A 23,836-nucleotide genomic window follows, 5' to 3' on the forward strand; every position below is an offset into this window, starting at 1 on the left:
GGAGTTATGAAGCCTGCGGGGTATGGAGTTATGAAGCCTGCAGGGTATGGAGTTATGAAGACTGGGGGATATGGAGTTATGAAGACTGGGGGTATGGAGTTATGAACCCTGCGGGGTATGGAGTTATGAAGACTGGGGGGATATGGAGTTATGAAGACTGGGGGGTAAGGAGTTATGAAGACTGGGGGACATGGAGTTATGAAGACTGGGGTGTATGGAGTTATGAAGACTGGGGGTATGGAGTTATGAAGACTGGGGGGTATGGAGTTATGAAGACTGGGGGTATGGAGTTATGAAGACTGGGGGGTATGGAGTTATGAAGACTGGGGGACATGGAGTTATGAAGACTGGGGGATATGGAGTTATGAAGACAGGGGGGTATGGAGTTATGAAAAATGGGGGGTATGGAGTTATGAAGACTGGGGTGTATGGAGTTATGATGACAGGGGGTATGGAGTTATGAAGACTGGGGGGATGGAGTTATGAAGACTGGGGGGTATGGAGTTATGAAGACTGGGGGATATGGAGTTATGAAGACTGGGGTGTATGGAGTTATGAAGACTGGGGGGTATGGAGTTATGCAGACTGGGGGTATGGAGTTATGAAGACTGGGGGGTATGGAGTTGTGAAGACTGGGGTGTATGGAGTTATGATGACGGGGGTATGGAGTTATGAAGACTGGGGGGTATGGAGTTATGAAGACTGGGGGGTATGGAGTTATGAAGACTGGGGGGTATGGAGTTATGAAGACTGGGGGATATGGAGTTATGAAGACTGGGGTGTATGGAGTTATGAAGACTGGGGTGTATGGAGTTATGAAGACTGGGGTGTATGGAGTTATGAAGACTGGGAGGTATGGAGTTATGAAGACTGTGAGGTATGGGGTTATGAAGACAGGGGGTATGGAGTTATGAAGACTGGGGGATATGGAGTTATGAAGACTGGGGCATATGGAGTTATGAAGACTGGGGGATATGGAGTTATGAAGACTGGGGCATATGGAGTTATGAAGACTGGGGCATATGGAGTTATGAAGACTGGGGGTATGGAGTTATGAAGCCTGCGGGGTATGGAGTTATGAAGACTGGGGGACATGGAGTTATGAAGACTGGGGGTATGGAGTTATGAAGACTGGGGGGTATGGAGTTATGAAGACTGGGGGACATGGAGTTATGAAGACTGGGGAACATGGAGTTATGAAGACTGGGGGTATGGAGTTATGAAGCCTGGGGGTATGGAGTTATGAAGCCTGGGGGTATGGAGTTATGAAGCCTGCGGGGTATGGAGTTATGAAGCCTGCGGGGTATGGAGTTATGAAGACTGGGGGATATGGAGTTATGAAGACTGGGGTATGGAGTTATGAACCCTGCGGGGTATGGAGTTATGAAGACTGGGGGGATATGAAGTTATGAAGACTGGGGGGTAAGGAGTTATGAAGACTGGGGGACATGGAGTTATGAAGACTGGGGGACATGGAGTTATGAAGACTGGGGTGTATGGAGTTATGAAGACTGGGGGTATGGAGTTATGAAGACTGGGGGGTATGGAGTTATGAAGACTGGGGGTATGGAGTTATGAAGACTGGGGGGTATGGAGTTATGAAGACTGGGGGACATGGAGTTATGAAGACTGGGGGATATGGAGTTATGAAGACAGGGGGGTATGGAGTTATGAAAAATGGGGGGTATGGAGTTATGAAGACTGGGGGGATGGAGTTATGAAGACTGGGGGGTATGGAGTTATGAAGACTGGGGGATATGGAGTTATGAAGACTGGGGTGTATGGAGTTATGAAGACTGGGGGGTATGGAGTTATGCAGACTGGGGGTATGGAGTTATGAAGACTGGGGGGTATGGAGTTGTGAAGACTGGGGTGTATGGAGTTATGATGACGGGGGTATGGAGTTATGAAGACTGGGGGGTATGGAGTTATGAAGACTGGGGGGTATGGAGTTATGAAGACTGGGGGGTATGGAGTTATGAAGACTGGGGGATATGGAGTTATGAAGACTGGGGTGTATGGAGTTATGAAGACTGGGGGGTATGGAGTTATGAAGACTGGGGTGTATGGAGTTATGAAGACTGGGAGGTATGGAGTTATGAAGACTGTGAGGTATAGGGTTATGAAGACAGGGGGTATGGAGTTATGAAGACTGGGGGATATGGAGTTATGAAGACTGGGGCATATGGAGTTATGAAGACTGGGGCGTATGGAGTTATGAAGACTGGGGGATATGGAGTTATCAAGACTGGGAGGTACGGAGTTATGAAGACTGGGAGGTATGGAGTTATGAAGACAGGGGGTATGGAGTTATGAAGACTGGGGGATATTGAGTTATGAAGACTGGGGATATGGAGTTATGAAGACTGGGGTCTATGGAGTTATGAAGACTGGGGGATATGGAGTTATGAAGACTGGGAGGTATGGAGTTATGAAGACTGGGAGGTATGGAGTTATGAAGACAGGGGGTATGGAGTTATGAAGACTGGGGGATATGGAGTTATGAAGACTGGGGGTATGGAGTTATGAAGACTGGGGGATATGGAGTTATGAAGACTGGGGTGTATGGAGTAATGAAGACTGGGGATATGGAGTTATGAAGACTGGGGGATATCGAAGACTGGGGGGTATGGAGATGAGGGGGTGTACCTGGGATGCCCTCTGGAGGCATATTACTGTGAGTAATACCTAATAAAACTGTTTAAACTATAAAGCATCGCTTCCAGCCAACCGTGGTGTGGAAGTGTGTTGTGAAACTGAGCTCCACATCACTTCTCGCACAAGATTCACAATGTAATTACATCATGCTTCACAACATTTTGTTATTCACAACATGGAAGTGGGAGGAAGTGATTCTTTATAATAAAATAAACTATAAAATATTAATATTTTTCTCACACACAGAAGACAATGATTCATCAACTGGGCTCGTATGGATTCCTGTTGTGTTTGTTTGGATGGTTTTTGAAGTGTCAGCTTTGAGAGTCCCGTACACTTGCATTATATGGACTCACAGAGATTGTTCTTTCATCTGTGAAAGATGTTTTTTTTCCACAGAAGAAAGAAAGTCATATACATCTTGGACGGCATGAGGGTGAGTAACTTATGAGAGAATATACATTTTTGGGTGGAATATCTATTTAAGCTTGGGATATGGACCTGGCCAAAAAATGGACAGTGACATAACGCTCTGTTTTCACTCTTCAATTTGTTGAGTCTTGGCTCATCATGCCAGAAAGCTTGCCAACCCCTGACATAAAATATAACACACATCACACAAGTCATATGCTCCAAAAATGAAGCATAAAAGTTGGCCATATGTCCACTTTAATTTTTATTTTTGCTTGGCCAAAAACAATGTCGAAAAGTCCAAAATTTCGACAAATATTTAATGGCAACTATTCAGATATATTTATGAGATAAATGTAAAGTTACCTGTCTTGGGCTCCACAGAGAAGTAAGGGTGTCCGTGTATGATGCTGTACACAACTCTGGCGCTGTTGCCGTAAGTGGGGTCGTCAGCATCCGTCGCTGTCACCTGAACCACCGTCGTGCCTGTGCAGAACATACGCAACACAACACGCTAGTGAGCATCAGGAAACAATATAGCTGAAGGGAACAGGATGTGATGTGAGTTACCATGGCAATGCTGTGTCACGGTGGCCCAGTAGTTCACAACACAACCAAATCAAGTCACAACACAACGGAAACAAGCCATAACACAGCGGAATCAAGTCACAACACAACAAAATCAAGTCACAACAACAGAAACAAGTCACAACCCAAATTAATCAAGTCACAACACAACGGAATCAAGCCACAACATTTATAATTACATTTATGCATTTGGCAGACGCTTTTATCAAAAGCGACTTTCATTGCATTTCAAGGTACACATTTACATTCTTATCAATTCTTGCGTTCCCTGGAAATCGAACCCATGACCTTGGCGTTGCAAGAGCCAACACTCTACTGTTTGAGCTAAAGGAAAGGTAGCTCAACCGGTGCTCAACACGCTACTGTTTGACAACACAACAAAATCAAGTCACAACACAACGGAAACAAGCCACAACACAACTGAGTCTGAACTTTGCGTACTTGGTGCTGCACCCAATAAAAAAATTGCATGTATTGAATTTTACTAAATTAATTGACCATGAAATGAAAACAAGACACAAAGCTTTAACTATCTAGAACAATAATTGGGCTCATCTAGGCAGAGATATCTGGGCTATTCTCTATACATTTTGCACAATAAACAAAAGCCACTTCAAGCCGGATGTGCTAAAAACTGGAAGCGTTTGTTGAACATGAGCTCATGCTGTCTGCTTCAGGACGCTGTACTGGGGAGCCACATAATTACAGTACGCTAATATTCAGTTTGTTGGGTTATTTTCACCGTCATACAGTCTATCTCAAACGAAACACATTGCATGGGTCAAAGTCAATGACATTTCGCATGGAAGTAAACAGTATGAAAACGTCACAGAGAATAGATTAAGTATTGTTCCATATTGATCTGGCCTTAATGTAACATATTACACTGTCTGAACTGAGAGCTTAAAGTCATAGAATTCATGCAGAGGAGTACTGATGCTTTTAACCTAATTACTACATAAAGCAAATCATACAAACAAACTTATAAGATGCGTTAGGAATGTACAATAAATCCAACAACAGCTTTTTTTTTTACACATTCAATGCCTTGCATGTAAACCTCACACACACACACACACACACACACAATATTTTATTTATCCATCAGCGGTGCCATGCTTACAACAATCTGAAGTGTTATTTGATTCTGTCCAGTGTGCTATAAATTCAGCTGGGATGTTTTTTTGTTGGCTTGAGTCGAAGCCTGTGCAGCTGAGTCTCTCTCTCTCTCTCTCTCTCTCTCTCTCTCTCTCTCTCTCTCTCTCTCTCTCTTTCTCTCTCTCTCTCTCTCCCTCTCTCTCTCTCTCCCCATCATCTCTCATTTGTCCATCTTCATTACAGTGAATGATCACATTCTCAGGTTTCCATTCATTTTCTGTGTACTAGAAATGCATCTCTGTGGTTTTCAATCAGTTCTGTGCTCTAGGCAGCCGACTGTCATCTGACAGTAATGAAAATAAATATATCTCGACTAATTTTAAGAGATGGCACTTTTTCATATTCCTCCCCCAAACAAGACAAGAGCTGAAATTTGACCGTTATGATCACTATATCTCATTTTCTTATGATCAGTAGTTTGGTTTCTGTTTGCTGTACACAAGAATCAACACAAAATGTAACATTGTGAGAGTGTGATATATTGTGTCTGGGAAATGAGCGAAACACTGAATTCTCAATGCTACTATCTGTGTGTTGGTCATCAGGTAATACTCCTGAGGTTTTTATAGAGACAGTGATTTTATGAGGCCTGCATCCCCTCAGATTCACCTTTAGCTATCGATATCAAATACCAGAGTTATTGCAACAGGAGATTTCTGTCATGCATTGATGTTATGCTTCAGTGCAAGACTTGCATGTGCCATCAGTGCCGTATATGTCTGTCATGTGACTGATCCACACACATTGAATACGCCAGTCATGTGACCGATCCACACACACTGAATACGCCTGTCATGTGACCGATCCACACACACTGAATACGCCTGTCATGTGACCGATCCACACACACTGAATATAGGTGTGTTGGACATCGGCTGCGGCTGGATGTAACTGATCGGCGAGAGTAGCCGCGTGCAGGCGGGGAGGAGCTGCAAACGGAGACGTGAAGTCGGACACTTTCTGGTTCCCGTAGTGACCGCTCACGTGGTGTTTGAATACTTTACCACAGCTGCAGTGAAATAAATGCAATATTTGCCAAATAATACACAGATGTTTCAGAGACATTTTCATTCAATACTTTATGTACTGCTTCATGCAGAGTCTGTTTGAACAAGAATAAAGTTCAACATAAGCTACTATCAATGAAGTGGAGTCTACGTTTTTTTATCATTTTAATTTGATAAACATGACACAATATACCATCGCAACGACATGAAAAGAGTGTTTACTGTTATACAAAACTGATTTGTGATCTTTAGAGGAACTAAAGGTGTTCGAATAAACATGAAACACATGTGATCGTTGTCATGCGGTGAATCCGGCCAATCGTGGAACAGCTGTGTCGTCATCAGAGCTCGTGCAGCCGCTCTTGAGAAGCTGCGCTGGCTGAGTTCTCCGGCTACTCTCCAATCGCTCTCGCGGTGCTTTGATGGCATACGTCACAGTCACGTGGCGTCTGCGCTGTATCAAGTCGGACAAAGTTTCTAACCAGCATGCACTGCTTCAAGTCAGCCGCTGATCGGTCTGCGCAGAGCTGCATGAAGTCCAACAAGCCTATAGAATACGCCTCGTGGAACAATCTTTTCACTGCTTTGTTGGGCCATACATTGCATTGCTATGTGGTTTTCCCCTTCGTGGAATTGATGGCTATTTCGGGGGACGCGAAGAGGCGTATCGCTCCTGAGTTGCGTTTTTAACAGCAGCCTTTTTCCTGCTGATCGCGGTGGACTACACAGGGAATGAAAAGACACCGGTGGTTCACTTTCAAAAGGTATGGACAGATTTCTACATCTCATCTGGAGGAACCTCCTCGGACATTGGTCTTACTGTGAAATTGCACCACTTATTCCTAGTGACTACTGACTCACATTTTTGTTGCAATTTATGTTAAGACTAAATTTAACACCAGGATCTTATTTTCTCAATCTATTGTTAAACAATTTAAGATGTTGGCATTAAATCTTGAAATAGCCAAAGGTCAGTATATTACTGTTATTGGCTGTTACAGACCCCCTTCTGCGGTTGCTGATGCCTTTGCAAATTTTATGGAATTTTTAAATGAACTTGACTACAGTGACACTGTTTTAGTGGGAGATTTAAATTGGGACTGGTTATCCTCTGTGTCTGATGATTTAAAAAATCACTGTAATGGTTTAAATCTTACACAGATAATAAATAGTCCCACTAGACCTAATAACAGAAATTCTAACAAATCTACTCTTATTGACTTGTTTTTGACAAACACACCTCATAAATGTTCAGATGTAGGTGTGTTTGCTAACGATTTGAGTGATCACTGTGTCATTGCAGCAGTAAGAAATACTAAACTGCCTAAGACTAAACCTAGAATAATATTTAAACAAAATTTGAGGCACTTCCGTGAGCAAGCAGTTTTGCATGATTTGTCTTGCTTCGACTGGGACAGAATTGCACTTATTGACAATGTGGAGCTAGCTTGGAAATATTTTTATGATGGTTTTATTAGTATTGTGGACAAGCATGCTCCCTTTCAGAGGTTAAGAGTAAAGAGACGTGATGATGCGTGGTTTACCCCGGAGCTGGCTAATCTTCTTCGGCAGAGAAACTAAGCCTTGGCTAAAGCAAGGCAATCTGGGACAGATTCAGACTGGCTCAGTTTTAGACAGCTGCATAATCGCTGTACATTTTTTATTAAAAAGGCCAAATCAGATTTTTATTTAGCAGCTACAACAGAAAACCTAAACAATCCCCGGAAATTCTGGAAAGCCCTGAAATCGGTATGCACCTCAAATGATAATGAATTACCTCCATGTATTATTAAGGACAAAGCTGTCATATCAGAAAAGTCTGCAATTTTAGAGTGCTTTAATAAGCACTTTGTGGAAGCAGGATCCTTGTTTGAACGTCAGCTCCTTGCAAGCAAATCAACCGTGATAAACTGTTTAAATTCTTCAGTTCCGCCCCCCGAAATCAGTGGTGAGTAAAGAGCCCTTTTGTCTAAAGCCTTTCTCTGTCGCAGATGTGCAAACAGCTCTTATTGCCTTGGACCCCAGTAAATCTCCTGGCCCTGATACTTTAGAGCCTTATTTTTGCGAATAGCTGCTGAAACCAATTGCAATTATTTTTAATCAAACCCTAGTCAACAATGAGATACCAATCATTTGGAAATCGGCCTATGTACTCCCTCTTTTAAAGGCAGGAGATTCCTCGTGTTTGGATAATTATAGCCGATTTCCAAATTACCGATTTTAGCTAAAGGGTTAGAAACATTGGTTGGTGATCAGTTAAAGGAATATTTGGTTTCCAATCCTATTTTGTCTGACGTACAGTCTGGGTTTCGAAGGTAGCACAGTACTACTACTGCTGCTGCATTGAAGGTCATTAATGACATTATTGAGGCAATGGACTGCAAGAACACCTGTGTAGCTCTTTTCCTAGATTTAGCCAAAGCATTTGATACAGTGGACTATTGCATTTTGCTGGAAAAGCTACGTAATATTGTTTTTTTCTGACCATACTATTGATTGGTTTACTAACTACTTGGCAGATAGAACTCAGTGTGTTTATTTTGACAATTCCAAATCAGTAACTCTGAGAGTATCATGTGGTGTACCGCAAGGATCAGTCTTGGGTCCAATTTTATTTACTATCTATATTAATAACTTGGGTGATGACATTTCTCAGGCTCATTTCCATTTTTTTGCTGACGATACCATTATTTATTGTAAGGCTGCGACTTTACACCAAGCTTTTTCTTATTTACAATCTGCTTTTAACCTTGTTCAGATACAACTGCATCAGCTTAAACTAGGTTTGAATGTTGAGAAAACTAAGATTATGCTTTATTCAAAATCTAAGAAGTCTTTGGACAGTCTTCCAAGTATTTTTTACTATACATGGTGAGCAGATCGAACAAGTCAAATTGTACAAATATTTGGGTATATTAATCGACGATCAGCTCTCTTTTAAGTTGCACATTGATAAACTGGTACAAAAGCTCAAATTAAAAATAGGATTTTATTTTAGAAACAAAGCCAGTTTTTCTTGGAAAACCAGGAGGAGATTGGTTGCTGCAACCTTTGTCACTGCACTCGATTACGGTGATTTGCTCTATGTAAATGCGCCTGATCGATGTTTGTCTTTGTTGGATACTGTCTACCATAATGCATTAAGATTTGTGACTGGATGTACGGCATCAATACATCATTGTACTTTGTACAAAATGACAAACTGGCCCTCATTGTCAGTGAGGAGTCATATACATTGGCTTATTTTTATTTATAAGTCTATGCTGGATATGCTTCCCTCTTATCTTTGCTCCTATATGTCACGTAATTTCAGTTCTTATATTTTACCCTCTGGTAACTTGTACTTGTTATCTGTAACTACGGTTTGTACAGAGCTTGGTAAGAAGGCTTTTAGTTATGCAGCCCCAGCCACCTGGAACACATTACTGACTGATTTGCAATTGCGAACTATGATTTATTTTGGTGAATTTAAACAACGCATGAAAGTTTTGGAAATAGATGCCATAAATTGTTGTCACTGTTTTTAAAATAACTAAATCGTTTAAGCCTATGGTAGGTATAAATTGTACTTTTAACCCTCTGAGGTCGAGAAACGCGCCGACGCGTTTTGCTGGATTTTTTTCACATAGCAGCAACATAAACTTAAATTACTCCGTCATTTATGGTTATACAGAAAAAAGAAATATAAAACAATAATCTGTGATATTTCTACTTTTGTATGTGTCCACTTACAATCAAATCAAAACATTGTGCTTTTGTAAAATAAAGAAAATAAACAGGGTGTGCGTTCTGCCTCTCCGTCGCGGTGAACTTTTTTTTCTTGAGCACGTCTATAAACTGAAACAAAACTCAGCGAATACTTCTCACACATTTATGAGCCATATACCTTTATACACATTTAAGTGTGTACTTTTAAATGATCGGATTCAAACTGAAAACAAATATTCTCTGTTTAAGTAATTTGTATAAAACCAACAGGATGTCCAGTATCTCAAACGCTTGCTAATTACTTTTTAATTCGACACGCCCACTCGCGCAAAAGAGATTCACATGCAAATCTCCACATGGGACGCGAACGCCCTCGTTACCTCAAACACAAAACACCAAAACACTTCACAAGTCTCTGCTTTTCGTCGAGTTTGGAAGACACGTCTGAGCTTACATTGGATTTACCTCAGAAGAAGAAGAACGCGATTTGAAGACAAGAAAGATGTAAGGTAAGAAATTCTTACTTATTAGTTTATGGTATTGTTGCATAAACTTCACATTGCAGTTGAACTGTTGCTAGATATATGGTGAATATTATACTATTTAGACCCGTGTTTCCTGTTAAATACTGTTTGTGGATATCTGCTCAAACATAGATATGTATAACCATAATGTTTAATATTTTGGAGCGCGATGGCGTTTGAATGTATCATATTTTGGAGCGCGCTGTGGGTTTTAATGTATCATATTTTGGAGCGCGATTGCGTTTGAAAGGAAAAATGCACCAAACATTAGGCTTTATGTTTTTACTATTATCTCATTTCATATCATCATAACGAATGGAAACATTTGAAGTAACATATGATAATCAATATATTTTTCTCTAGCGTAGTTGTTCTTGAAATCTTTTGGAAGATTTAATTTATTGTTATTATTATTTTATGCAGCACTGCGTAGCCTATGCCTACAAGGCACAACAAACCTGGTGTTCATTATATATTGTTGGAAACGTGTGTGTGTGTGTGTGTGTGTGTGTGTGTGTATTCTGTGAATTTTAAAAAGAAATTTTAACCAGAAAAATCTAAAATCTATTCCCAAAATCGTGCAGCCCTATAGTTTCTCTTGATATCAGTATGTTCACAGTTTTTTCTTTCTTTTTTTTTCTTTCAGGGACCAGATGCAACTGAGTCCTGCTGACTTCAACATTCACATGAGTCTCTGTACATGAACATGGTAAAGTGAAAATCCAACACCTTGGAAATGAAAGGTATGTACAATGTTTTTAGGAATGGCACAAAGGTCTCTGTCTTTGGATCATTGTTTTCAATGTGCTCTTTTGTCATTTGTATTTTTGGATTGTGTTGTGTTGTAAATAAATCCAAACAATCTAAAAGCCATTCTTTTTTAAATCTCCTCATTCTTTGTGCAAGGTTGCTCTGAATGACAGGGCCTGATCGCTCCTAATAGGGCAGTTAGGGGAGTGTCTTTGTCTTTCTCAGGTGTTAAAAGCTTACATATTAATGAGATGATCACGCCTCTTCGCATATGGCTTTATCACACAAAACACGTCTTAGAAATTTTAAATCAATATATTGTCTTATCTGAATGAGCAGTCAGGGTGATTTTCACATAGTTTTGGAGCAAATATTCTACATTTACATTTACATTTATTCATTTAGCTGACGCTTTTTATCCAAAGCGACTTACAATTGCTATATATGTCAGAGGTCGCACGCCTCTGGAGCAACTAGGGGTTAAGTGTCTTGCTCAGGGACACATTGGTGTCTCACAGTGGATTCGAACCCGGGTCTCTCACACCAAAGGCATGTGTCTTATCCATTGCGCCACCACCACCCCTATACCAACACCACCTACACCACCACCACCAATATTCTAGGCTATGTCATACAATTTTCAAAAGTCTTGTGAAGAAATAATCAGTATGGGTTTCATGGCCTTATTTCAGTGAGAATTTTTTTTTGTATTTTCACAAACCACGCATAAATGTCATTATCTCAGAACTACAAACTTTGACATACATGCTGCTGATATATTATTGTAGCAGAGTTTGTGCTGAATACAGTGTAATTAGTCACTAGTAACAGAAAAAAACACAAATGTCAGAGCATGTCAGACCACCTCCAGGGCCCAGAAAACAGCTCAGACCTCAGAGGGTTAAAGGGACAATGTGTAACTTTTTAGGTATTTTATTATCTAAAATGAATATTTTTATTCATAAAAATGTCCTCAATGGTGTACAAATACCTCCGCTAAGTATCGGACTTATCCTCGTAAACGAAGAATTTATTATCTTTATATACATGGGACGGGTAGGTCTACGGAGGCTTCCATGTAGTTCCGCCATCTTGAAAAACTATAATAGCAGAGAGGGACAAAAAGTACTAGGCCAACGCGTTTCCACAACGCGTTTTCGTTCAGAGCCAGCGTCACGTGACTGAAACCAGCAGAAGCGGAGGAGCAGAGCAGTGAGAGGCGCTTGTCACTGCCCCGGCATGTCACAGTGTCTGGTTTGTGTTCCCTGGGTAAACACTAGAGGTTCCCTTCCCTCACGGTGTCACTCACTCATGAACTGCAATTCCCACAATCCTGTCTGTACTCATCACTGTTCATTGCACCCAGCTGTTCCCCATTATCAGTGTTAGTTTCTGTGTGTATAAAAACCCTGTCTGTGTTAGTGTTTGTTATGGAGTCCTTGTTTAGTTCACACCACTTCCTGAGGTCAGTCTTGCGTGTTCCTGGTTGTTTCTTGTTTTTGGATTACTTATATGGATATTGACCTATTGCCTGGACTGGATGTACGAATACGGATTACCCTTAAATAAACGCTGCATTATTGGATCTACTTTTGTCTTCGTGTGTGCGATCGTGACAGAAGGACTCCGTCACATTTAAGATCAAGCAGTATGGGGTTTCGTATCCTTCCCCCCACTACTGAGAAGGAGAGGAGGGGAAGATTCAATAATTTAATGGCCCTACGGCAGCAGGGTCGATCGGTGAATAGTTTGTCGCAGGCATTTTGGACCTTATCGAGAGGTATGGGGTACAGTGATGCGGCACTGAAGGATTTTTTTAACAACTGCCTCGACGACACTTTACTCCGATGTGAGATGATGGGGCTGGAGAACCTGGATTTTTGGGAGTTCATTGACTACCTGGAGAGGCGTAACCGGTGGGCTACGTCAGACCCACTCGTTTCACCAGGGGGAGGGCTGACCTTGCACCGGTGTCTCCGGATGAGATAGCTGCCGCCGAACCGGTGTTTCCATCGGTTGCGGGGCGTGACCTGCCGCAGACTGCGCCGTCTGCCAGCACGGTTTCGTCCGTGGAACTCGTCCGGGGATGGAGTGGACTAGTGTCCAAGCTGGCCGATCCGCCACTGAGATCTGTCCGAGCAATCAATATCCTGAAGGTTTCACGAGTCTCAGCGCTTTCAATTCCCCAGGCCGTCATGCCAGAATCTCGGTCCGCCGAGACCGCTGATCCAGAGCCAGTCGCCTGCACAGCTGATCCAGAGCCAGTCGCCTGCACAGCTGATCCAGAGCCAGTCGCCTGCACAGCTGATCCAGAGCCAGTTGCCTGCACAGCGGATCCAGAGCCTGTTCACGTCACGCCTGCCGAGCCAGAGACTGTTCACGTCACGTCTGCCGAGCCAGAGACTGTTCACGTCACGTCTGCCGAGCCAGAGACTGTTCACGTCACGTCTGCCGAGCCAGAGACTGTTCACGTCACATCTGCTGAGCCTGTGTCTCCGGACAAGATGGCCACCGCCGAGCCTGTGTCTCCGGACAAGATGGCCGCCGCCGAGCCTGTGTCTCCGGACAAGATGGCCGCCACCGAGCCTGTGTCTCCAGACAAGATGGCCACCGAGGGGTCGTCTCCGCCGTGGCCGCCCGAGGGGTCGTCTCCACCGTGGCCGTCCGAGGGGTCGTCTCTACCGTGGCCGTCTGAGGGGTCGTCTCCACCGTGGCCGTCCGAGGGGTCGTCTCCACCGTGGCCGTCCGAGGGGTCGTCTCCGCCGTGGCCGCCCGAGGGGTCGTCTCCGCTGTGGCCGCCCGATGGACTGTCTGCTCCGCTCTGGCCACCTGATGGGTCGTCTGCCTCGCCCTGGCCGCCCAATGGGTCATCTGCTTCGCCCTGGCCGCCGGCTAAGCTGTCACCCCCTGTTCCTGTTCCCCTTCATGGACCTGGCCCCCCATCCCTCCCCCTGATCCTCCACCGTTCCACCTCCCTCCTGGACTCTTGTTTTGTTTTGTAGTGTTGTCTTGGAGCGTCTGGTAGCCGCTCCGTAGAGGGGGGGTTATGTCACAGTGTCTGGTTTGTGTTCCCTGGGTAAACACTAGAGGTTCCCTTCCCTCACGGTGTCACTCACTCATGAACTGCAATTCCCACAATCCTGTCTGTACTCATCACTGTTCATTGCACCCAGCTGTTCCCCATTATCAGTGTTAGTTTCTGTGTGTATAAAAACTCTGTCTGTGTTAGTGTTTGTTACTGTGTGTATAAAAACTCTGTCTGTGTTAGTGTTTGTTACGGAGTCCTTGTTTAGTTCACACCACTTCCTGAGGTCAGTCTTGTGTATTCCTGGTTGTTTCTTGTTTTTGGATTACTTATATGGATATTGACCTATTGCCCGGACTGGATGTACGAATACGGATTACCCTTAACCCTCTGAGGTCTGAGCTGTTTTCTGGGCCATGGAGGTGGTCTGACATGCTCTGACATTTGTGTTTTTTTCTGTTACTAGTGACATTTTCATGGCTAAAGTCTGATTACACTGTATTCAGCACAAACTCTGCTACAATAATATATCAGCAGCATGTATGTAAAAGTTTGTAGTTTTGAGATAATGACATTTATGCGTGGTTTGTGAAAATACAAAAAAAAAATTCTCACTGAAATAAGGCCATGAAACCCATACTGATTATTTCTTCACAAGACTTTTGAAAATTGTATGACATAGCCTAGAATATTTGCTCCAAAACTATGTGAAAATCACCCTGACTGCTCATTCAGATAAGACAATATATTGATTTAAAATTTCTAAGACGTGTTTTGTGTGACAAAGCCATATGCGAAGAGGCGTGATCATCTCATGAATATGTAAGGTTTTAACACCTGAGAAAGACAAAGACACTCCCCTAACTGCCCTATTAGGAGCGATCAGGCCCTGTCATTCAAAGCAACCTTGCACAAAGAATGAGGAGATTTAAAAAATAATGGCTTTTAGATTGTTTGGATTTATTTACAGCACAACACAATCCAAAAATACAAATGACAAAAGAGCACATTGAAAACAATGATCCAAAGACAGAGACCTTTGTGCCATTCCTAAAAACATTGTACATACCTTTAATTTCCAAGATGTTTGATTTTCACTTTACCATGTTCATATACAGAGACTCATGTGAATGTTGAAGTCAGCAGGACTCAGTTGCATCTGGTCCCTGAAAGAAAAAAAAAAAGAAAAAACTGTGAACATAATGATATCAAGAGAAACTATAGGGCTGCACGATTTTGGGAATAGATTTTAGATTTTTCTGGTTAAAATTTATTTTTAAAAATCACAGAATACACACACACACACACACACGTTTCCAACAATATATAATGAACACCAGGTTTGTTGTGCCTTGTAGGCATAGGCTACGCAGTGCTGCATAAAATAATAATAACAATAAATTAAATCTTCCAAAAGATTTCAAGAACAACTACGCTAGAGAAAAATATATTGATTATCATATGTTACTTCAAATGTTTCCATTCGTTATGATGATATGAAATGAGATAATAGTAAAAACATAAAGCCTAATGTTTGGTGCATTTTTCCTTTCAAACGCAATCGCGCTCCAAAATATGATACATTAAAACCCACAGCGCGCTCCAAAATATGATACTCAAACCCACAGCGCGCTCCAAAATATGATACATTCAAACGCCATCGCGCTCCAAAATATTAAACATTATGGTTATACATATCTATGTTTGAGCAGATATCCACAAACAGTATTTATCAGGAAACACGGGTCTAAATAGTATAATATTCACCATATACAGTATCTAGCAACAGTTCAACTGCAATGTGAAGTTTATGCAACAATACCATAAACTAATAAGTAAGAATTTCTTACCTTACATCTTTCTAGTGTTGTCACGGTACCAAAATTTCAGTATTCGGTACCGATACCAGTGAAAATCCACGGTTCTCGGTACCAATTTCGGTACCAAAGCTTAATTTACATTAAATTTACATAATTATATTAAAGTGTATATCACAAAGATGGAAACTGTAGTATTAAAAACACTTTACAATAAGATTCCATTTGTTAGATAACATTAGATAAAATGACCTAACAAAAAAAAAACAATAGTTATATACTGTCGCAATTATTCTCCTTTAGGGGTTAATTTAAAAATACATTTTTAAAATCAAAAGTTAACATTATTTCTGTTAACATTATTTAATGCACAATGAATGAAGTGAACAAACATGACCAATCAAGTGTTTTGTATTAAATAACATTCACAAACATTAATTAATGTTGTAAAAATATATTGTTCACTCAATGTGTTATGTTAGATAACGCATTAAGTGATGTTAGTGAATGGTATCTTATTGTAGCATTACCAAACTATACAGGAGATAAAATATGTTTTATTTGACTTGACTATACTTTTATTTAATCCAAAACTGTATTCATATTTAACTTTAAAAGGGCTTTTTAAACCTGCTAAGAGTTATCCAGCCAAGAATAAGACTAGAACTGCTTTTCTGACGGACTGATATTAATGACGGCTTTTTATTTCTCATCTCCATAAATATATCTAGTAGTAAAGCTAATGCAAGGGCTAGAAATCAATTAATAGGCCTATGTCACACTTCCTCGTCGTCATGGAGAGCGCAGTTCGCACAAGCGTTTGTACTCCCGTGGCGTCTGTCGTTGCTATACATCCATGAACGCACATGGAAAAGCGAGCGCGCCGCTTCTATTATGAGCGCGCTTGCCGCGCACCATTTGAAATAACGTATCTGGTATCTGCACGCGCAAAAACATCAGCACCACATCAGCAGCAGCACCGCCGATCGCCATCAGCGCTTTTATGAAGAGGACGCAACTGCACGCGCTTCGGGCATGCACGCGCATCAAGTACCGGGTTTGAGAAAACCTGGTACCGTGACGTTTAAAAAAAAATTTGTACCGACTTGGTACCGAAGTACCGGGTCTTTTGACAACACTACATCTTTCTTGTCTTCAAATCGCGTTCTTCTTCTTCTGGGGGTAAATCCAATGTAAGCTCAGACGTGTCTTCCAAACTCGACGAAAAGCAGAGACTTGTGAAGTGTTTTGGTGTTTTGTGTTTGAGGTAACGAGGGCGTTCGCGTTCCATGTGGAGATTTGCATGTGAATCACTTTTGCGCGAGTGGGCGTGTCGAATTAAAAAGTAATTAGCAAGCGTTTGAGATACTGGACATCCTGTTGGTTTTATACAAATTACTTAAACAGAGAATATTTGTTTTCAGTTTGAATCCGATCATTTAAAAGTACACACTTAAATGTGTATAAAGGTATATGGCTCATAAATGTGTGAGAAGTATTCACTGAGTTTTGTTTCAGTTTATAGACGTGCTCAAGAAAAAAAAGTTCACCGCGACGGAGAGGCAGAACGCACACCCTGTTTATTTTCTTTATTTTACAAAAGCACAATGTTTTGATTTGGCAAGTTTAAAAGTTCTTTGTCAATTTCTCCTCGTGTCTCGTCATCATAGGCGTAATTTGCGGGTGGGACATGTCCCCACCACTTTTTGCCAGGGTCGATATTGTCCCCACCACTTTTGAAACATCTCGCGGCACGGATGTACCAATACAAATAAATAAAACATCTCCAGTTAACTAGCAAATTATTCGTTTTGTTCGTTTGTTTAAATAAGAAGCAATCTATCGCTGAAATGTGTTTTTTTAAGCAAGTGATGAAAGTGCTGGTTGCCGCTGCGATCAGTGGCGCTGATACTGTGTTCTCTTGTGGCTCGCGCACACGCCGCACAGTCTTCACTCGGACGCGCGCTTCAATCCGTTGAGGAGACTCTCTATTCGTTCCGGTGAAATCACAAAACAAAATTCACACAAATCTGTCCCTGCTTGATATACAACCACTGATAAACATAATCGGTTTTGATGAAAATGAAAAAAAAAAAATACGAGTGCGGATTAGAACTCAGAACCTCTGACACGCTTCGCCACAAGTTCTGCCACTGGACCATTAAAGTACATACATGAAACAGTTGATATATGTATTTATTCACGTGAAAAAACAACATATAGTGGAGTAGATCACATTAAATGTCTAAGTAAACCCAGTGTACAATTTAAATCAATTGCTGGACATCGTAATGTTATTCTACATACATCTGATTTATGATTTAGCATTGTATTAGCACGGGCACGAGGCTACATTGCGCATGCGTCGAACCGTGCGACACACAGACGCACCGAACCGAGACAAGCGAACCGAACGGTTCGGATGTTTTTTCATGTACCTTGCCACCCCTAGTTGTTTGTTTATGTATCTTGAGGATGTTGTTTAAATGTTCCTTGTTGTTGTGCGTATGCTTGGTGATCGTATTTGTAACTATGCACTATCAATATGCTGCCATTTTGGTCAGGTCTCTCTTGAAAAAGAGGTTTTAAATCTCAATGAGATCATCTGGTTAAATAAAGGTTAAATAAAAAAATAAAAAAACTGTCATGTGACTGATTCACACACACTGAAAATGTGACTGATCCACACACACTGAGCTGCTGTTCGCTGTCGCAGCTTCTGACACACTGTCACTCCAACATAACCTGGAAGTTGAATCTATGAATCCCGTTCTGACAGGTCCTCAGGCAAGGAGCATTAAGCTTCAGAATCCTTCAGGAGATGTCCTGTGATCTGAGACATCAGCAATCTGATCCTTTGGCAGCTTCTGCCTCCATGTTTCATTTTAGTGACTGTGTGTTTGTCTCTTGCTCTCGCTCTCATTTGTCATGTTCTTGTGCTTCGGAAAGCTCTTGGTTATTTTCATAGGCAGTTTTCAAGATTTGACACACATTCAGTGGCTCACTGCATCCTGGGAGTAAAAGCACACAATTCTGTGCCTTAAAATATTGAGAAAACAGGCAAAAGCTTATCATCTTCTTTTCGTTTTGTAATAATCTCATTCTGTAAATCAGTTTCTTTAGTTGGTGTCTGGTCAGTTTTCAGACATTCTTCAATAACACACTGCAGAGAAATACAGCTATGATGGAGATTATTAGCATGTCCTGCCTCGTGTTACTTCAAGAAACAGCCCGATTCACCTTTCCTTGGTCTAACACGACGTTTTCATCAGTTTAGTAACAAAGGCTTAGACTTTTTTTTTTCAACTGGCAATGGCAGATACTGAATCTGTGAAGTAGATCCACACACACAAGAGGTTTTTTGTACAGCACTTGTTTGTCAAATAAATGCAGTCTTTGGGAGCAAAAGAAACTTACTTTAAAAACATTTTAAATTATCATACCGATCCCAACTTTTTCAATGGTAGTTCTTGGCTATTTTTAAATGTATTTTTATACGTGTCCTTCTAAGAAAGTAATCACAAGCTTTTGAAGATGAGCAAAGATTAGTTAAATGAACATACCGAGAGGAGACATTTCGGGCACTCCTGAGGTGTACGGCCCGTCCAGGAACTTGGGCTCGTTGTCATTGATGTCCTGGACCTTCACAATGAACTGAGACTCGTCCTCTAGTGGAAGGCTAGTTTCGCGGTCGACCGCTTGAGCACGCAGCGTGTAATAACCCTGTTCCTCTCGGTCCAGGCGTTTGGTAGCATGGATGTCTCCTGTATTCTCATCGATAGTGAAGACTGAAGATGCTCCCTCCCCTGTCAACACGTACCGGACATTTCCATCACCCTTATCCACATCTGAATGCAGCTGTGAAAAAACACACACAACACAGACTTGTAGACAACCAGAACACACACTACAGCTGTTTAATGCTCTGACATTTAGATGTGAATAAATGGATTACAGCTTTTAAACAAAACAGTACAATAAATTACATTGAAGTTATAATAAACCTAAATTACTATTTCAGCACAACTTTTAAACTTTTTGAATTTCACTTTTGAAGTTTTCTTTGCATGTACACACCTGGAACTGCAGCCAAACAATTTTGTATTTTTTTTTTTCTCCATGTGCAAAAATAAAGTGCTCAGTGCATGTAAAAGTAACAAACATTTCAGTCATGGAGGAACTTCCTCAGAGTTTTACAGCATTCATTTAAATCTTCGCAATCATGTCGTTTGTTTTGAAAAAGTATGCAAGATCCTCTACCTTAATTTTGTAATAAGAGCCACACTTTCTGCTGCCAGTTGGTGGTGCTATGACTGAGAAGAACAATATCCACATCCATGTGATCATCCATGATCAATCATATACCGCCTACAAGACATGTGACACTTCCGCTTTCCTTTTTTTTCCATAAATGTTTTGCCTTGTCATGGTAAAACCATTTGAGATATCAAAAATCCATTTGCAGTTTTTATCATCAGGGCTCTCAAGTTTTGAAGAATCTTACTCAGACACAATAGTGCTATTTTCTGATTAGCTATTGAGTAGCCCCTTTTTTTTATTGGCTGATAAGTGGCAGGCTCGACTAAGAACTCCAGGGGAGACGTGCTTGATTCCTGCCGGTTTCATAGTGAGAGCGGCGGGGCCAGAGAAATTTTGGGCGCTGCGGCATATTAAATATATTATAAATTATTTTTCAGCATGAGAAATACAATGTGTTGCGGGAGTGTGTGACAAAAGACTGAAATGAGTGACTGTCACGCTCAATGCGTGACACTTGAGAGCCCTGTATCATGTTTGGGAGACTTTGACTGTCTGGATCTGATTTGTAATTAGATGAGTGAACCTCTCTGTCTGAGCACAGTTTAATATAAGGATGAGGAGACAGTTGAGCAGGTTTAGATGACGTATTAATGAAAGAACAAGCCGCAGAGGTACAGGTATTTCACAGGTAGGTATCAATTACAGGCAGTAGATGCATTAGTCTGGAAAACAATACCATAAAGGATAGTGAATAACAAGAATGGCTGGGCATATATACAAAAATAAACATCCATTGGTACATAAAGGCAGCCAAAGCTATGGAAGCCCGTTTCCGCCACGTTGAGTAAAAAAAAAAAGATTCTTTAAGTCATAATAATGAGAAACTTTCTCATAATAATGACTTAACATCTCATAATAATGAGAAACTTTCTCATAATAATGAGAAACTTTCTGATAATAATGAGAAACTTTCTCGTAATAATGACTTAACATCTCAAAATAATGAGAAACTTTCTCGTAATTATGACTTAAACATCTCGTAATAATGAGAAACTTTCTTGTAATAATGACTTAACATCTCATAATAATGAGAAACTTTCTCATAATAATGACTTAACATCTCATAATAATGAGAAACTTTCTCATAATAATGAGAAACCATCTCGTAATAATGAGAAACTTTCTCGTAGTAATGACTTAACATCTCATAATAATGAGAAACTTTCTCGAAATAATGACTTAACATCACGTAATAATGAGAAACTTTCTCGAAATAATGACTTAATATCTCGTAATAATGAGAAACTTTCTCGAAATAATGACTTAACATCTCGTAATAATGAGAAACTTTCTCGACTAGACGGCTACTAGGTTTAACTGTCTTCCCAGATTCTAACTGGTGGTAATCTTCAGAGAAGGATTCCTGTTGGATGTGTTTAAGGACATGGGCTTCAGCTCAACGATAATCTGTGGCTTCTGGACCGGTGTCAGGAACTGGGTCACTTTGAAGATTTTGGGCAGTGGCGTCCAGCAGGTCTAACCAGGTAGGATAATTCCATCTATCAGGGTGGCTACAAGTGGTAGGTGAGGCAACAACTCCACAAAAGCTAGACTTCCACAACTCCGCTGGATCTTCACTAGGCTCAGGATTAGGAAGGACCGGCCATTCTCGAGGGTCAAGGAGAAGGAAAGGGGGTCCTCAGGACCATCGGTTTGGGGTAGCAAGGCAGGAAAGAGGACGTCGGACTTCTGCGTCAGCCACAACTCCACACTAGTAGCTTGAGCGTCGGGAGGTAGGTGACTTAATACAGCAGGATCGTTACAGGCCCACTGACGAATCTCAAATCCTGCTTCGGAAAGGATAGTACGCAGGCAATCCATCAGACTATGGGCTGCATCAGCAGTAGGTAGGCTCTGGAGGCAATTATCAACATAAAAAAAAACCTCTCCACAGAGAAACGAATCTCCTCATCTGTCAAGGGGTGCTGACAGGTGTGGCGCTGGAGTGCATAGATAACACAACAAGGACTGGCGGTGGTACCAAAGGGTAGGACTAACCACTCGAAGGTCTGAGGAGCCTCATCCATCTGCAGGTCTCACCATAGAAAGCGGAGTAGAGGACAATCTTCAGGGAATATCGCCTTAATATCTCCGTTCACGGCTACAGGATGCTCTCGGAAACGAAGGAGGACACCTAACAACTCCAAGGGTAGGTCCGGGCAATAAGTGTTGGTTAAGACTCTGACCTCTGTACTGATGTGAACAATTAAAGACAAGCCGGGACTTTCCATTGTGGCAAACAAGATGGTGAGGAATGTACCAACACTCAGGGGAATCAGGAACAGGATCAGGAACTACACGGACATATCCGGTCTCTTGGAGTCTACGTATCTCTGTTCGGTAGGTCTCGGCTTTCTCAGGATCCTTCAGCAGACGGCGCTCCCCGCTGCGGAGGGTAGGCAAGACTGAATCTCTCGGAGCATTCAACAACGGCATGTCTCTATGGCAAAGAAGGGGAGTGGCGAGGCGACGGACACCTTCTATCTCCAGGGTAATGGTCTTGTGGTCAAGCAGCTGAAGGGCTTCCTGGTCTTGCTTGGAACGAGTAACTTTGTTACTCTCACGGTAAGGAATTGTATCCAACTGCCACAATCTCTGAACGTGGTGAAGGAGCTCATCTTGGACAGAAACCAAAGAGGTAAACAAGCACTGGGAAGGGGTGGAAGGACAACCCATGGAAGGAACAGGACCCTGAAGTGTCTATCCCAAGCTGGTACGAACAGCAACAGGCGCTCCCAGACCGCCCCATCGAACAGGCTCACTAGGTGTTGTAAGGTGGGGCTGGTCGGAACCAATAAGGAGAAATGGTTGGACATCGGTAAGGGTACGGATGGGAAGTCCTCTCAAGTGTCTGTACTTCCACTTTAACCCTCTGAGGTCTGAGGGGTTTTTGGGGTCCTTGAGATGTTCTGACATGCCCTGACATTTGTGCTTTTTTCAGTTGCTTATAAACATATTAATGGCAAAGGTATAATTACACTCTATTTAGCACAAACAGGGCTACCATAATATGTGAGCAACATGCATGTACATGTTTGTATTTTTGAGAGAATAATGTTTATGCATGGTTATTGAAAAAACTAAAAACTAAAGTTTCTGAAATAAGGCCACAAAACACATACTAAATACGTGTCAATAAGACTTTTGACTAATTGATGTCTTTGCCTAGAGTTTTTTCTTCAAAATGATGTGAAAATCATCCTGCCCTTATCATTCACATAACACAATACATTGATTTAAATCTTGTAAAACACTTTTTGTTTGTAAAGGCAATATGCGCAAGGGGCGTCAACCATTCAACAGCATCATGCATATGTAGTGGTTCACACCTCAGGAGACAATGGGGCCCGCATACTTAATGAGCCATTCATTCAGGTGTGTCACCTATAGCCACAAGAAAGAATGCAAGAGCAATATATATACAGTATATATATATATATATATATATATATATATATATATATATTCTACCAAATTGGTTCACAGTTGGAAGCATGTCAATTTTTTTTTTTTTTCACAAATTTTGCTTGCAAATTGTATAATATCCAAGGAAAACATGTCTATTAATTGTGCAGTTAATTCTCATACTGTATTTTCAGTTTTGGAATATGTATCCTCTCCCCAAATTTGTCAATAATAAAACACAATAAAAATTATTTAAAGAAAATGCTTATATTTACCTTTTAAAATTTGTTTACATCTACCTTGTAAATATATATATTTTTATTAAAAAGGTTACAATTACAACAACAATTGAAGTGTAATCTTTCTTTGTAAAAACTAAAGTATACATTTTATCATACATATTTCAAACTTCGAATATAGCCTACATTGACAAAACATACTATATTTAACATATTAGCAAAAATT

The 23,836-nt window shown here is 41.2% G+C and overlaps 1 protein-coding gene across 1 annotated transcript in view; it reads right to left on the reverse strand.

Annotated features, from left to right (window-relative positions):
- LOC309509726 (cadherin-7) overlaps window positions 1-23,836 on the reverse strand; it is a 159,194-nt gene that overhangs the window by 113,887 nt on the left and 21,471 nt on the right. Inside the window, exons 2-3 of the mRNA XM_082184550.1 lie at window positions 19,210-19,504; window positions 3,436-3,555 (exon numbers count right to left, since the gene is read on the reverse strand). Coding sequence (XP_082040676.1) covers window positions 3,436-3,555; window positions 19,210-19,504 — 415 coding nt within the window. The remainder of the gene's footprint in view (window positions 1-3,435; window positions 3,556-19,209; window positions 19,505-23,836) is intronic.

The sequence above is a fragment of the Leuciscus leuciscus genome (assembly GCF_965113295.1).
Source record: "Leuciscus leuciscus genome assembly, chromosome: 11".
NCBI lineage: Eukaryota > Metazoa > Chordata > Actinopteri > Cypriniformes > Leuciscidae > Leuciscus > Leuciscus leuciscus.